At 41.4% G+C, this 15802-nt stretch overlaps 3 protein-coding genes across 5 annotated transcripts; all 3 read left to right on the top strand.

Moving 5' to 3' along the window:
• Window positions 1–213: 213 nt before the first annotated feature.
• On the top strand, window positions 214–8180 carry LOC135628850 (putative MO25-like protein At5g47540). The gene is made up of 11 exons (XM_065135788.1): window positions 214–547; window positions 1806–1967; window positions 2142–2260; window positions 3134–3208; window positions 5073–5166; window positions 5947–6006; window positions 6208–6276; window positions 6521–6619; window positions 7517–7561; window positions 7653–7755; window positions 8024–8180. The coding sequence occupies exons 1-11, from the start codon at window positions 428–430 to the stop codon at window positions 8083–8085; spliced, it is 1008 nt and encodes a 335-aa protein (XP_064991860.1). The 5' UTR covers window positions 214–427; the 3' UTR covers window positions 8086–8180.
• Window positions 8181–9467: 1287 nt separating this feature from the next.
• On the top strand, window positions 9468–11142 carry LOC103990352 (cytochrome b561 and DOMON domain-containing protein At2g04850). Its single transcript, XM_009409459.3, has one exon. The coding sequence runs from the start codon at window positions 9503–9505 to the stop codon at window positions 10802–10804; it is 1302 nt and encodes a 433-aa protein (XP_009407734.3). The 5' UTR covers window positions 9468–9502; the 3' UTR covers window positions 10805–11142.
• Window positions 11143–11528: 386 nt separating this feature from the next.
• On the top strand, window positions 11529–15578 carry LOC103990362 (U-box domain-containing protein 4-like). Of its 3 annotated transcripts, none has more exons than XR_001975629.2 (4): window positions 11529–12919; window positions 12998–13047; window positions 14557–14716; window positions 15094–15578. XR_001975629.2 is itself a non-coding variant. In XM_009409479.3 (3 exons), the coding sequence occupies exons 1-3, from the start codon at window positions 11663–11665 to the stop codon at window positions 15098–15100; spliced, it is 1314 nt and encodes a 437-aa protein (XP_009407754.2). In that variant the 5' UTR covers window positions 11529–11662; the 3' UTR covers window positions 15101–15578. The 3 variants fall into 3 exon arrangements, 1 of the variants encoding a protein (XP_009407754.2); XR_010492923.1 differs by having other exon boundaries at window positions 12998–13365; XM_009409479.3 differs by lacking the exon at window positions 14557–14716.
• Window positions 15579–15802: the final 224 nt, after the last annotated feature.

Genomic DNA, 15802 nt, shown 5'->3' with positions numbered 1-15802 from the left:
GCCGTCTTGCTATCCTCTTAAAATCTCCGCCGCTTTCGTATTTCTCATTTTTTTTCCTATTATTTACTTATTTATATATCAATTAATAATAATAATAATAATAATAATAAATAATAATAATAATAATAATAATTAGTTCGGAGGAACCGTCGAGAAGACAGACATACGTGTAATTTAGATTAATGTTATTTTATTTTGTTGGGTTTGTTGCGGTTTTGGATGGACGTCATTGCCCGTTGGTACTGTTCGCCAGCGAAGAGAAACCCCCGCCGAACCATCGTGCGATCGAAGCCCCCCTTCCCGAATCCCCCGGCGTACCCCCACGATCCCTAACCCTAGCCCTTGCGGCGGCACCCTCAAGCGGGGGTGCCTCGCAATCTTGTGGCCGCGCCTCCTCCGGAGGCCGCCGTTGCCTCCCGCGAGAACCATGAAGGGCCTCTTCAAGTCGAAGCCGCGGACCCCCGCCGACGTCGTGCGGCAGGCGCGAGACCTCCTCGTGTACGTTGACCTCAACTGGAACTCCCAGGACGCCAAGCGGCAGGAGAAGGTGATGAGTCAAAACCTTTCTGCTTTTTTTTGGATGGTTTGGATCCGGATTGGTTTCGTTGATTATTCGATGGATTTCGGATGAAGTTTGAAACTTTTTTTCCTCTCTGTACGGAATTTGACTTCCATTGGCCCACTTGTGATTATAAACTTGGACTTTTTAGTTGTAAATGAATATCCTTTGGTAAATGCAAGAATACTTTTGGCACTGGGGAATGTGATTTGATTTAAAGTAAGTTGTTTGTCGTGTGATGTGCTGAAAGAAAGCCGAAGTAACACTTATGACTGTTTCTGTTGAGCCTTGTTGTTCTGTTTTCCCTTCCTTTTTATGTGGATGATTTCTTATTAGTATAAAGGGAATGCCTTGAGCAATCTGATCTCTGTTATCCAAATGGAGAAGCAGAATATGATTAATATGCCTTTTTGCAATTGTCGATGTAGAGGACTAAAACCTCTTTTGTATAGACATGAAATTTATTTTACGGTTTTACCTGTGGATGCATTGGCTCGTTGGCTGGAATAGTATGTGCTGTTCGTACCTACCCACACATATGTGCTCAAGCAGACAGCCTTTGCGTTGCGACTATGGCTTAGTTGGATTGCAAACAAAACCAAAACGAAGCATCTTTCTGTTTGGAATGATTGATTCTCACTAAAATTTATTTAATTTATGATCATATTTTTTTCTTTCCTTTTATTTAAAGAAAGATGTACTCTTGGTGTATGATAAGTAAACTTGGAATGTCACAGTACGACAGTTGTATGAAAAATATGGACTCCTATAATTGCTCTCTTTACCAAGTGGTTGGATAATACTTGCAGCAAAAACAGTGTAGCACCTTGCGCTTGTTGGGTTGCCAAGAAATACCTTTACTGCCTTATGGAATCTCGGCCTAGTTACATAGTGAGATAGCAAGTCTTTTATGCTTTAGGTGTCTCTTTGACTTTACGGAGGAAATGAACCGAAAAAGAATTCTAATGTCTTTTCAGTAAGGATCTTGGAGCACTTACCTTCGCATCCCATTTTTAGGAATGTAGTTTCACCAACAACAAATTAGTTAAGTTTCTATAGAAATACATCCTTTTTCATAAGGAATGTATCTTTTTTTTCTGCATAAAGTTCCATCTTTTTAATGCTTGTATATTTTTTTGTTTAAAAATTTGTATTTGTCCATCTTAAATGATTCTTATCATCATTTACTATTTGCTGAATCTTTAGGCATATACTATTGATCTTATATTCAACTCTTTTTAAGCAGATGGCAGAATTATGTAAAAATTTACGGGAGCTGAAGTTTATTCTTTATGGCAACAGCGAATCGGAGCCAATTGCCGAAGCTTGTGCGCAATTAACTCAGGAGTTCTTTAGAGAGAACACCCTACGTCTACTAATAATTTGTCTCCCAAAGTTCAATTTAGAAGTATGTCAGTCACAAATCGACTTTGATGATTAATCTTCACAGATGCCAGGGTTATCCTTGTTAAGCTTTTCTCTGTTTTTTCTTCTTCTAATGTCTGTTGAATGACACATTTTGAACATACTCATAAGATTGTAATTTGGCTGTTGAATTCTGGTTTCTGATGAGATTTTGCAGGCTCGTAAAGATGCTACTCAAGTTGTGGCAAATTTGCAAAGGCAACAGGTCCATTCACGATTGATTGCATCTGAGTATTTGGAAGCTAACAAAGATCTCTTAGATCTTTTGATTTCTGGGTAAATTTAAAGTTATATATAACATAACATTGCTTTTCCCTATCATTTAACATCCTTAACCTACTGGAACTTGCTGTTATTTTGTTCGTACAATTATGTTCTTTATTATGCTTTATTTCTATTGGAGTTCTCTTGTTTCTATGTTTGTAGATAATGTTATTGATTAGATACATTAATACGTTTGCCTATCCATATCTTTGAAAAATCTCTGGATTTCAAATGTTGATAATTTAGGTATATGCAGATGAACTTTATCTTTTCTCAGTACCTGTTATCTTCTCTCAGTGCCACAGTGTAAGCGGTAGCAATGTATAAAAACCTTGCAAGGAATCCAAGCATTCCAGTTATATTCTTTTATGAAGTTTTATGTTTGACTGAACAATGGTAACAAACGGAAGATGTTTACATATCTAATTTGAACTTGAAAATTTAAATTTGTGTGAAGAGAAAGAAAGTTTTCCTGAACTTGGTCATAAGTAATAATGATCTTGTCCTAATTTAAAAAATTGTACTCTATGTTCTTGATTTACAATACATATATTATTGCTAGTGCTCTGAACTGGCAAGTTAATTAGATAATAATTTGTAAGATTTGTTTATTCTAAATTATTATGATTTGGTAGCAAAAGTCAGTCAAGAGATGGGGCAGATAACTTGATGACAACAAAGGAAACAAGAATAATGTGTATCATTTTTTTTTATGGTAGTATAAGTTGAATTTAGAAATTTGCTTCAGATTTATTCTTGGTTCAGCAATCTTGTTTCCGTATTGTTATGAAGTATTATGTAGTTTCTGGCAACTTTGGATTTTGGCTTTGTTTTCTTCCTGTGGCTTTCTTCATGATCTTAGACATCAACATGTTACTTATGCAGGTATGAAGACATGGACATCGCTTTACATTACGGAGCCATGCTCAGAGAATGCATTCGGCATCAAAGTATAGCAAGGTACATGCCCTGAATGCTTTGACTTCTATGTTTCATTTGTCATGCAAAAGATTCCATTTGAATTGTTGCACCTCAAGGTGATGGTTGCAGGTATCACTCTTTATGCACATCAAACAATGTTATTTTTTTATCTGATAGAGCAGTCGTGCTCTGTGTAAAGCCATACATATAGGTGTTGCATTTCTAAGTACAAAATGGAATCTACTTTAAGAAAGTTTAAGACAGTTTTCCTTCATTTCACAGGAACTTTTGCTTGAGTTGGATATTTACAAATTCCTGTCACTTGAATTATTTTTTTTTCTAATTTATAACCATTTTCTTGTGCTTGTAGTTGAAGACTTGAATTTATCTTGTTTACAACGTTGAAGAAACACGAATAATGAATTTAAGGACTTTAATAGCCACCTAGTTATCCTCAGGTTCTTGAATATGTGTGTCTTGCCATTTCATACCTAGGATGACATGTCGTTTTGTGGAACTAAGTTTTAAGAATAAAGCTTTAATCTTAAGCAGATTCCTCTTAGCTGTTTGCCTTCTGTCCTTGACCTTTTCAAACCGACACCGCCTAGGATGTTATAGTAAGAAGCCAAGTGTTAAGTTTTTTTGATACTAGAAGGTGATTTGGTCATTTTAAAGTCACACAGATTGTATTATACTATGTCTTCAATACCAATTCAATACAGGTTTTGACAATCTGTCTGACCAATTGGGTACCAGGACTCAAGTGGTATACTGTGAGGTTCCTAGCTATATGGTCTGTGATTTGTGCTTAGTCAGATTGATAAATACTGGTTGGTATGTATCAGTTGGACCAGTGGATTAGACGCCTAGTTTCATTTGTACTGCTAGCCATATGAACTTTCAATGTACTGTTATTTTTCTTTGAATGTTATCAAGAATGATTGAAGTGAAGGCTTGAACTTACCTATGGTTGGTCATGTATTCAACTAGAATTCTATTGCTATTAGTTCTTCATTCTCAGAACTTTCATTGAATGATCTCCATCAAGTGAGTAACATCTGAAATTTCTAAGACATACTTGGTTGTGCAAGTCAATTGTATGTTTCAATGAATATATGATTTAATGTAAGGCCAAAAGAACAATCCATTCACTGTTAGAAATTTCTTAATTTCAAACAAACGGTGAAACAATTTTGTTCCTCCTATTCTGTTATTGATCCAAGTTTCAAGCAAGGTTATATTTGTTTTGGCTGATAGAATCTTAAGCAACACTGGATTTTTAGAATTTGTGTATTCAGTTTTGAGTACTTGGAGTAATAAGCCTAAAATTTTTATATTAAATGGGAAGTTCTAATTCTAGATTAAGTACATTAGGAAGTTTAGATTGAAAGAAATCTGAAAAAATTATTGAGAACCGTGTGAAATTTTTATCTAATGCAACAGAGAGAGAGTTTACGAGAGGTAAGGTGAACATAGTTTTGCTTTGGATATGTATTATCTTTAAATGATAAAAGATTGTGGACTGCTTATGAGAACTAGATTTAGTGAGCTATTACATGATCATTTAAGTTTTTAAAATCATGGCTATTACATATGCACTCTCACACCTCTGCAAATTTACTGACAATTCTTCTTTAAAAAAATCATGTTTCAACCATATTTATTAGCTTTCAGTTCTTTTGTTAGTTCAAATTGTTGGATGAAGTTTAATATTATGAGGCTTACAACTACATTCAATGCATTTAGAAGTGCTATTCTCTGTTGTAGTTCAGATGTGATTATCTGCTTGTTGAGCTAATTGATCATTATGACATGATTTAGAATCTCTTTTTCAAAATTTGAATTTTTCAATAAAAAAATAACTTGCAAGTTAAACTCTTCATCCCTCATTTTATTGTTGCAGGTATGTTTTGGAGTCCGATCACATGAAGAAATTCTTTGATTTTATCCAGCTTCCGAATTTTGACATAGCATCGGATGCTTATGCAACTTTTAAGGTCAATTTACTTATACAAGCTATAAATTTTTTTATGTTTCTTAATGCTAGTTAACTATTCAAGGATATCCATTTGATTGACTTCCTAGCTAACTTTTGTTGATTGTGGCACATTTAACATTAATATTATATTTATAAAAATGCTTATGAGCAACATAGTTTTTTTCCTCCATTTTCTGCATGATACTAGTATGTGTCAAATTTGAGCAAACATATCAGAATGGGTTCTTGTACAATAAGTTTTGGATCAGATTGCTTGCAGATAAAAAATAATTGGATTAGTAAAACATGCACCAAAGCCCTCTGGTTCAGGTTGGGTCTGGGTCAACCCATCTGAAGTTTAAAAATAATAAACAAATTTCAGTACATAAAATAATGATATAAGTTGTATAAAACTAGCAGGTGAATTTATATTAATAAAATATGTCTCTTGTACTTCTGTTATAGTGAAAATTAAGTTTTTGATGTTTCATTTCAACTCCTGACTCTATACTTATTCTTTATGCTTTTATTTCTACTAGTAAACAAATATTGGTGATCCCACTAGTAGTTGAGTGTTAAGACTAACTTGGATTGACCAGAGAATTATAGAACATGTTTGCTTACAGAAATCAATTAATAATTTTTTATCTCAATTTTCTTAGTCATGTCCCCATAAAAATGTCTCATTTTGTCTCTTGATTCATAAGCTGTTAGATGACCTTCAACTTGTCCTTTATGAAAATTTTTGTCATTCTGTTTGTTTTATAGTAAACTGGTCAACGATGTTTTTGTAATACAGGAGCTAATGACAAGGCACAAATCAACTGTTGCAGAATATCTCTCTAAAAATTATGAATGGGTAAGTGAAATTTTGTTCTGGAGGTTTTTCCCCATTTTGCTGGTGGATAATTCGTGAAGCACTAGTTCCTAGGTCTGAATTTTATCCTGAGATTGTTTAAGATAGATTATCCTACCAAAGTTGCCTTTAAGGTTCCATTTGCAAGGCATTCTGTTATTTTGGATGACGATTTTTACTTGAAACTATCTCTTGTTGTTCCAGTTTTTCACAGAATTTAACTCAAGATTGCTGTCATCTCCCAATTACATTACAAGAAGGCAAGCTGTCAAGGTAAGTACTTTACCAGACATTTCTATCTAGGGACTAACATAAACTTTGGATCATTTTGACATTTGGTATGGCATTAGTTTATTCTCATTAGAGATTTTTACAATTCCTGTATGGCTGTTCAATTGGATGTTCTGAGGGCCTGCAAAAGGCCCCAACTCGTGATGATTAGTTTCAGTTATGTTTTGCTTGAAGCATTTTCAGCAATCTAATATTTGAAGCACTTGCTGTTGTCCTCTTTCCTCAGCTTTTGGGTGATATGTTACTGGATCGGTCAAATTCTGCAGTTATGGTCCGCTATGTTAGCTCAAAGGACAATCTTATGATTCTGATGAATCTCCTCAGGGTAAGTCCATTTTGATTCTTTCTGAACAAAATTGGTATAACTCCTAATATTTCTCTATATATTATTTTGATCATGTTTACTCAACCAGAGAATGTTCTCTCTACAAATTCTTATACTTAATATGATTACTGGTTAGAAGAAAAAGGCAGAGTAAGCAAAAATTTATTTGAAGTGTCTAAGACTCTAGGAATGGTACTAGTTAATTATTCACAGTGATATAAACTTGTCATATAAGTTCTACGCTGTTCACCCCTTCGTATATTGTCTAAGAACAGAAAAGAACTATAAGTGATATTTAAAAAAAATACTCCAACTAACCAGTAACATAAATATATCATTGCTAAATAAAAGTCTAAACATTATCACATCAAGGTATTAGAATGTAGTCCTTTAACTTTATCAACTGGTTTTAGTGTCTCTTCAATTTCAATGTAAACTTTGATCTTTTTCTGATCCCCGTGATCCTGTTAAAAGTTAGAAATAGATGAGATGATGTTATGCTGGAAAACCTTAGGAGAGACAGTATTCATGAAGCATTTTGCTTTTCATCTTAAAACTCAAGACATACTATGCATGAAGCTTGTGATTAACTTGTAATCGATGTTTGTTCTGTCTTATTCTTGCTACTTGAGTTTGAGGAGAATTAAATACTTTGTATATGCTATTCAAATTGTCGCTGTGCTGGTAGAACCATCCGGTAGTATTTTCTTATTTGAATTTTATGGATATACTTTCAGTCATGACCTAAATTTTATTTTTGATCTATCGTAAACCAAACTTCTGAGGACCATACACCTGCAACTGCATGACTACATACATCATCTTTTGCTTTTAGATAGATCAGTTTGAGAAGCCCTTATTTTCTGAAAATTTTTAATTAATTCTCCCTTTTGTCAGGAATCAAGTAAGAATATTCAAATAGAAGCATTCCATGTATTTAAGGTATAAACTTTTTCTTCCTTTGCTTGTGGGCATCCTGTTGCTTTTCACTAAGATCTTCTTAATTGTTCGATTATTGTTCCACAAATTCCAGTTATTTGTTGCTAATCAAAATAAGCCTCCTGAGATAATAAGCATATTGACAACAAACAAAAAGAAGCTTCTTCGCTTACTCCAAGATATCAAGTTGGACAAAGGTACGCTGGAGGCTTTACATGTTCTGTTTTTTGGTTTGATTACATCACAAGATGTATGTTTCCGATATCTATGGTATATAAATGTATATCTGTATCTTTTTGTATTTATCCTTAATAAGACTCTAAATCCAAATGACAGTCATCTCCAAGATTTTTTTTTTTTTGTAGACAATTTATTATTCGCTTTCTTGTGTGGTAAGCATCAACATGGAGCAACTTTTTGGGGTACAGTTCCTGAATCATTTTTCTTGGACATCATTTTATGCAGAAGATGAGCAATTTGAAGGAGACAAAGCTCAAGTTATCAGGGAGATAGAAGCTCTTAACTAAGAGAGTACCTTTTGATAGGGTTCTTCACATGCTGTGTCATCTTTCAAACTCTACTTGTGATGTTAATAACTCAGGTTTGAACCATATTGCTTTCATGATCGCCTTCATGGTATGATATATTGTTGTACATATTAATTATCCACCAACAAGAAAATGCTCAAAGGACAACCTATAGAAACATCAATTTCTATATGCTGGTTATTGTGCAGCAAAAAAGAAATCAATTTCTGAAATATACTGATTCTTGGACAACAAAATTACCAAACCTACACTTGCTTTCATTAGCATAATTCATAGATAAAAAGAGAACTATTGATCTTTCCCATCCAACTTGAAGTATATGTTCATTTGAGGTTGTTCTATGTATATTATATACGTGTATTCTTTTTCAACCCCTTGGAAATAGCATGCATGTATTTTGAGTTTACATGTTGTATGCATGCCATAAACTTGAAAATTAGAGGTATATTATATTAAAATCACTATTTAATTTTCATAAGATATTATTTTTGTATAATTAGTAGCTATGATAAATTAAAAGACCAACTAGCAAATGATGAGCCAATAACAATGGAAAATTAAGTTATTAGCAAGTATGAAATCCATCCAAGATCATGAGCATGCATTACAAGATGAAGTCATCATTATGAAACATATATAGTTCAACAAAATCAAGCCAAACTTTGAGATCACATGAGGAGGATGTGATCATCATCATGCCCACAAGTAACATAATAATTTATGGATCTCTTGAGATCTTTCCCTTTGCCAATTGTAATTAAGCTTTCCAACCCACCATATGATGTCTGCTTCGTTCCAGTTCTCTATTTGCCTGAATCTTCAGCATCTCACATGCCTCAAAGAGAACCACTAGTCATTTATATTATTTTTCTCAAACTTTGCTTGCATAGTAGAATCAAAATAAAACAAAATTGAAAATACTAATAGCAGAATCAAACCTGTTAGTACTATTATTTCATCTCACGTACAAGGATTACGGACATGTGTCAAACACCATAATAGCTTCGCGACCACATGGTCGTTAGTCGTCGACAACTGCTCGTCACCCTCATGCTTGTCGTTCGTCGTCCATCCTCTTCCTCTATTGTTTCTTCTTCTTTCAACATACATACATATGGACCACGAAATAGGTCCGTCCATCAATATTCCTTATTGAGCGAGTTGTGTCCTCCATATTAATCGATCATTTTTGGGGTCCATCTCCACCACCACCACCTTCGCTTCAAAGCCAAGTCCAAATTGCAAGCATACAAACACCCATCATTCTCTCCACCATTAATCCTCAAACCCATCATTTTTGCACCTCCAAATCAATTGCACGCACCAAACTTTGATTCCCCCATCTCCACATTTCCCTCTCTCTTCCTTGCCTTCAAAGTTAAAGCACCACATTTGCATGAGCGAACATTGCACCATCGCCACCATATTGTCTTACTCCCCCAACCTTTCCTCGCTCCTCTATCGCACACTCTCCTCTCTATCCACTATGTCTCCCTCTCTCCTCCTCCTCCTCCTCTTCCTTGGCTTGTGGGTGACGTCCGCCACCGCCCGCTGCACCATCACCACCTTCGCCAAGAGCTACAACAAGTGCGTCACTCTCCCCACTCAAGGAGCCTCCTTGGCGTGGACGTACCACCCCCTCAACGCCACGCTCGACCTCGCCTTCTCCGGCTCCTTCATATCCCCCTCCGGCTGGATCGCATGGGGCCTCAACCCCGACTCCCCCGCCATGACCGGCGCCCACGCCCTCGTCGCCTTCTCCGATCCCACCTCTGGCGGCCTCCTCCTCCTCCCCTTCGTCCTCGACCCCTCCGTCAAGCTCCAGCGCGCCCCGCTCCTGTCCCGCCCCTTCGGCCTCCACCTCCTCTCCTCCTCCGCCGTCCTCCGCGGCGCCCCATCCGCCCGCGCCGGCGCCGAGGTCCAGATCTTCGCCATCCTCAAGCTCTCCCCCAACCGCACCCGCCTCCACCACGTGTGGAACCGCGGCCTCTACGTGCAGGGGTACTCGCCGACGATCCACCCCACCGCACCCTCCGACCTCGCCTCCCGCGCCACCATCGACATTGCGTCCACCGCCAGCGAGGTGACCCCGCCGGCCCCGGACGCGCTCCCTTCGGCCCACGCCGCGCTGAACGCCGCGTCGTGGGGGTTCCTCCTCCCGGCGGGCGTCGCGGTGGCCCGCTACCTTAGGCAGCGCACGTCGCTTGGGCCGTCGTGGTTCTACGCGCACGCGGCGACCCAGATCGTGGGGTTCCTGCTGGGAACAGCAGGCTTCGCGATGGGGATCATCCTGGGGAGCCGGTCGCGGGGCGTGGAGTACGGGCTGCACCGGGGGCTGGGGGTGGCGGCGTTCGTGGCGGGTGGGCTGCAGTCGGCGGCGTTGCTGTTCCGGCCGAAGACGACGAACAGGTACCGCAAGTACTGGAAGTCGTACCACCACTTCGTGGGCTACGGCTGCGCGGTGCTGGGGGTGGTGAACGTGTTCCAGGGGATGGAGGTGATGGGGCTCGGTCGCTCCTACTGGAAGCTGGCTTACTGCTTGGCGCTGTCGACGTTGGTCGGCGTCTGCGTCGCGCTGGAGGTGAACTCGTGGGTGGTGTTCTGCAGGAAGGTGGAGGAGGAGAAGGCCGCGGTGACGAGGGAAGGTGGCGGTGGCGGCGTTGAAAGCCATCATCAGGTCGTCAAAGCCAAGGCATGATGGTGCTTTAGGATTCGGATTCCAATATATATATATATATATATATATATATATATATATATATATATATCAAATTTATTTCAGTTGTTACGGCGGTACATTTCGATCGTGTTGTGTAGATTTGGTTCTATCCAACAACTGTTGAGCAGGCCATCACTCAATTGACTCGATCGAACCAGTTCGAGAACCAAGTCGAATTGATAGTTTTGGGTTCAAATTATACATTCGAGCTCGATAGATTAAGTCGGATTAGGCGTTGTTATTATACTTAAGTAGCCTGCGGAGTTTATTTTATGTGGAAACTGTCTTTAAGAAAAGACTACACGTGCCATCTGTACCGCTTGTCGTCTTTCCAGCTGTAATTTGCGGGTGGCAATGGCGAGGGGAACCATTGCGAATAAATGCTCCTGCCGCCGACACGCGTCGCACATCCGACGATCGATTCAGATCCGACGGTCCCACCGACTCAAAGCTACACCTCTTAACCTCGTTCCTCGGTCAAAGTTACCCGATCCCACACCCCGAAAAAGTACCAGCCTCACCGCGACGAGAGGGGGTGCGGGGCCCGCGCCGAGAACTATATACGACTCAAATCACGAATCATTTTTGTATTGAAGTTTAAGGCGCGGTGGGCCCTTCCTTCTATTGGGCACTCGTACGAACTTGTCGTCGACCGTTTTCGAGGCCACACCTTCCCCCTTTTAACGCTCCCACTGACCAAACTGACCTCCTTCGGCCTCCTCTCTCCCATGGCTTCTTCTACTTCGCCTTCGAGTTACCATCCCATTCTCCTCTAATCTTTCTGTCCGCTTTGCGCTCTCTTGATCGGTGTAAGATACTGAAGATTGTGCCTTTGCCATGGTCTCGCTCGCTGACTCCCAGTGCGGGAGGGCTCCGCGCTACCACCATGGCCGATCCATGCGCACGGTGCGCTCCTACCTCTTCCACCACCGTCCCTCCACCGGTGCCCCGCCCGCCCTGCCCCCTTCCTCCTCCGCCGCCGTCTCTGAGAACCTGACCGACTCCGTCGTCGACTTCAAGCTCCGGGAGCTCGCGGTCGGGGTAGGGTCCTCCGTCGCTGAGCCTGCCGCCTCCACCGAGGAGCTTCTCGAGATCTCTCGGGAGTTCTCGGACTGCTCCAGCTTTGGCTCCGACATCTCCGGCGAGCTCCAGAGGTTGGCCTCCCTCCCCAGATCCGAGGCGCCGCGGAGCACTGCGTCGCCGGAGATCGATGGCATCGAGGCGCTGGGGGGAACAGGAATCGGCTCGTCGTCCGAGATCTTGGAGAGCGCGTCGCTGGATGGCGTGGAGCCGGTGGTGCGCGCGTGCGTGGAAGGCCTGGGGTCGCCGTCGGCGGAGGCGAAGCGCGTGGCGGCGTCGAAGATCCGGCTCCTGGCGAAGCACCGGTCCGACTTCCGGGCGCTCATAGGGGCGTCGGGGGCGATCCCGGCGCTGGTTCCGCTGCTGCGTAGCACGGATCCGGCGGCGCAAGAGAGCGCGGCGACGGCGCTGCTGAACCTCTCGCTGGAGGAGGTCAACAAGGGCCGGATCGCGGCGGCAGGCGCGATCAAACCGCTGGTCTACGCAATGCGGACTGGGACGGCGGCCGCGAAGCAGAACGCGGCGTGTGCGCTGCTGAGCCTGTCGATGATCGAGGAGAACCGTGCAACGATCGGGGCCTGCGGGGCGATCCCGCCGCTGGTGGCGCTTCTAGTGGGTGGGTCGAGCCGGGGCAAGAAGGACGCTCTCACCACGCTCTACAAGCTGTGCTCCACGCGGCGGAACAAGGAGCGAGCGGTTAGCGCAGGGGCTGCGGTGCCGCTGGTGGGCATGGTGGGGGAGCCCGGCGGGGGCACGGCCGAGAAGGCGATGGTCGTGCTGGGAAGCCTGGCGGCCATCCCGGAGGGCCGTGAGGCGATCGTGGAGGCCGGCGGCATCCCGACACTTGTCGAGGCGATCGAGGCCGGCCCGGCGAGGGGGAGGGAGTTCGCCGTGCACGCCCTGCTCCTGCTCTGCGCCGACAGCCCCCGGAACCGCGGCCTTCTCGTCCGCGAGGGCGCCATCCCACCGCTCGTCGCCCTCTCGCAGTGCGGCTCCGCCCGCGCCAAGCTCAAGGTACGCCTTTTCCGCCGCCGCCTCCTCCCCCCCGACTCTTCCTCTCAAAGTAACACATACTGTTGTGATGTTGCGCAGGCGGAGACGCTTCTCGGCTACTTGCGCGAGCAGCGGCAGGACATGGCGAGGTAATCTCTCGCTTGCTGATAATGGTAAAACCGTAAATAATGGGCCATGCTGTCACCTTAAAGTGGCTGGTTTTGTGTGCGCTGTTTGGTACTAATCACTGTCGACTGACCTGTTCTGAAATGATTAATTATATTGGGTAGGGAATAGCAGTAGATCTGTAAAGAGTTGTGGTGGGTGATGCCACCATACTCTGTCATCTGATCTTGGTGTGAGGGTTTGAGGAAGGGAAAGGAGAGGATTTGGGTTATAAGACTCTGGTTTTTTTGTTTGGGTTTGTCATCCAAATTCTGCTGCTGCTTAAAATTGCTGTGTGTTGGGTATGTAAGACTTTGTTGAATGATGATGCTTGTTTTATCTCAGTTTGACTAATGTTGCGTTGACATTAAATCAATGTCTTCTTAGCTATCTTATTTTATGCTTTCTACTCTGCAATTGATCATGTTGTTTGGATGAGCAAATTTGGCTGCAGATCTTGATATGTCTCCATGGCTTCTGCTTCTTCATCTTCACATGCATTTATGTCTGCTTAAGCTCTATTTTTCAAGTCCTTCCATAAATATATTTAGGTTAGCATATTTCTCAATATACTTTGCAATACTTGAGTTATTAATATTGCCCTTTTGTTGTTTTATGAGATGGTCTAGCCTCTGAGTGAGAGCTCAAACAAGGAACATAGATATTATTATTGTTGCTGTCCTTATATGCTTTTTGATTAAAAAGAGAAAATTCAAAGCATAAGAAAAGCATCTTATGGGAGCAACCCATGCTAACTCATAAAACAATGATGTCTAAACAAAAAAAAAGTGTTCATTTTGGGAGTATCACCTTTATTCTGTTTACATGTTTTCTTCTAATCAACAGTTTAACAACTTGAACTTTTTAATCTAAATTAAAGTGCCAACTCCGTTTTTTTTTTATTTTCTTTTGCGATGGATTAATTAGGTACACACTATTGTTGTGATTTTAAATGTTCTTTGAGGAGTAGGCATTCTTACTCTTCCCTTAGGCTACATTTTCAAGCATTATTTGATACTGTGTCCATAGTTTAAACCTAACAATCTCAACCTCCCAACATGACTAAACACACATTGCCAGCCCCTCGTGCATCCCAGCAGTGATTAGGTGACAAACCCATCTAAACAACCACATGCACACACAGTCCTCTGTCCATATGGGAGTTGGGAGGACATTGATGAAGTAGAAGACAAGGTCCTCTTGTTTCTTTTGTTGGATAAGGAAGAGCCAAACACTTGACTAATACAAACAACAAACTTTGTCCAACACTCTCTACAATTTCCTTTTGTTTTGTAAATATTGGAGATTGCACAAACTGTACAAATTCGTTTCTCAATGAGACCAGTGTAAGTCTTCATTATCGACCTTGAACTAACATCCATTTATATGAGAGGCAACTTAAAACATTCTTCACAGGATACATGCATCTGCAACTTTTTGTACAGGTGTATTAACTGAGTTGTTGTAATGTAATTGCACTGCACCACATGCAGGTTCTGACCCAGCCTTCAGATGTTCAGAGCCTTTTTCATGGATGTTGCAAATGGTAGCAGCCCATGGCTAAGCTCAAAGCAGATAGGCTGTCTGTTTGATTCATATTAGCTGTTGCAATGGGTTGCTTCAACCATTGGTGAAGATAAAAATGTCAATTTGGTACTAAAGATTCTTTGTATTGTCATTATTTTGTGGCTGATGGTTTGAGGACTAGACATTTCTGCCACTTCCTTTAGGCTACATTATGCATTGGATCATCAACTTGACATTCTCTATATGACCAACTACCTCAAGGTCCAACTTGTTTGAAGGCATAGCAGTTTTAGCCACTGGTTCCAGACATACCCACAGTGGCTGATGAGCTCCACCTAACAACCTAGCCACATGCATGAACAAATTTATCCTCTCCATCTGTGAGTTGCAGAACATTGAGTGAAGAAGAAGACAGACCATATCAAGATCAGTATTTCTTTCTGCATCTTATCTTCTCCCTGCAGTCTGACTTTCTTTCTCCTTCTACTGTGTGCCAACTGCAGGTTCTAAACCAGCCCTAGAAAGCTGCATTATCTTGACATGAATGGAGACAACAAATGCAACAACTGAGAAGATCTCCAGTGTGACAAATGAAGGTTCTGAACCAGCTTTAAAAATCTTGGATTCTCCTTACATGAAGAGAACATCATATTGCAGTCACTGAATGTAAATTAGATGCAAGCAGTGCTGGTCTTATCCAGTAGTCACCTACCTCCACCTAATGGATACAGAACATCCACAGTTGATAGTTCCACTGGCTCCACATTGCACTGGGGGAACAGTCACAAATCTAAAGCTGTAGTGGAGCAGTCTAAAATCTTTTTTCCATCCAAAGAACAATAGAGACAAGACAGACTGGCTCTTCACCATAATCCATTATGAACTGATGCAGATAGCTGTCAAATAGTGGACCCTAAGTTGTTGTGGTTGAGTCCCTTTACATGAAAAATGACAATGAGTTGTATTTTAGATAGCATAGTATGCCTTTTGCAGGTATTTAGGATTGCCAATCAATAATAAGTTAAAAGAGTATACAGATGAGACATGATCTACTTCATTTATGTTCATGTAGTCATTGTTTCGATGTCAAATTAATAGTTGCTTTGTTGAATGAACAGTCTGAAACAGAGGAAAGTTGCTCAATGACTCGATTGACAGACAGAAGATTGATTTGGGCCTTCTGCAGCCCCAAAAAAAGATATCTAGACAAAG

This window comes from Musa acuminata, chromosome BXJ3-1, assembly GCF_036884655.1.
Source record: "Musa acuminata AAA Group cultivar baxijiao chromosome BXJ3-1, Cavendish_Baxijiao_AAA, whole genome shotgun sequence".
Taxonomy (NCBI): domain Eukaryota; kingdom Viridiplantae; phylum Streptophyta; class Magnoliopsida; order Zingiberales; family Musaceae; genus Musa; species Musa acuminata.
This window is presented reverse-complemented; position numbering and strand designations above follow the sequence as displayed.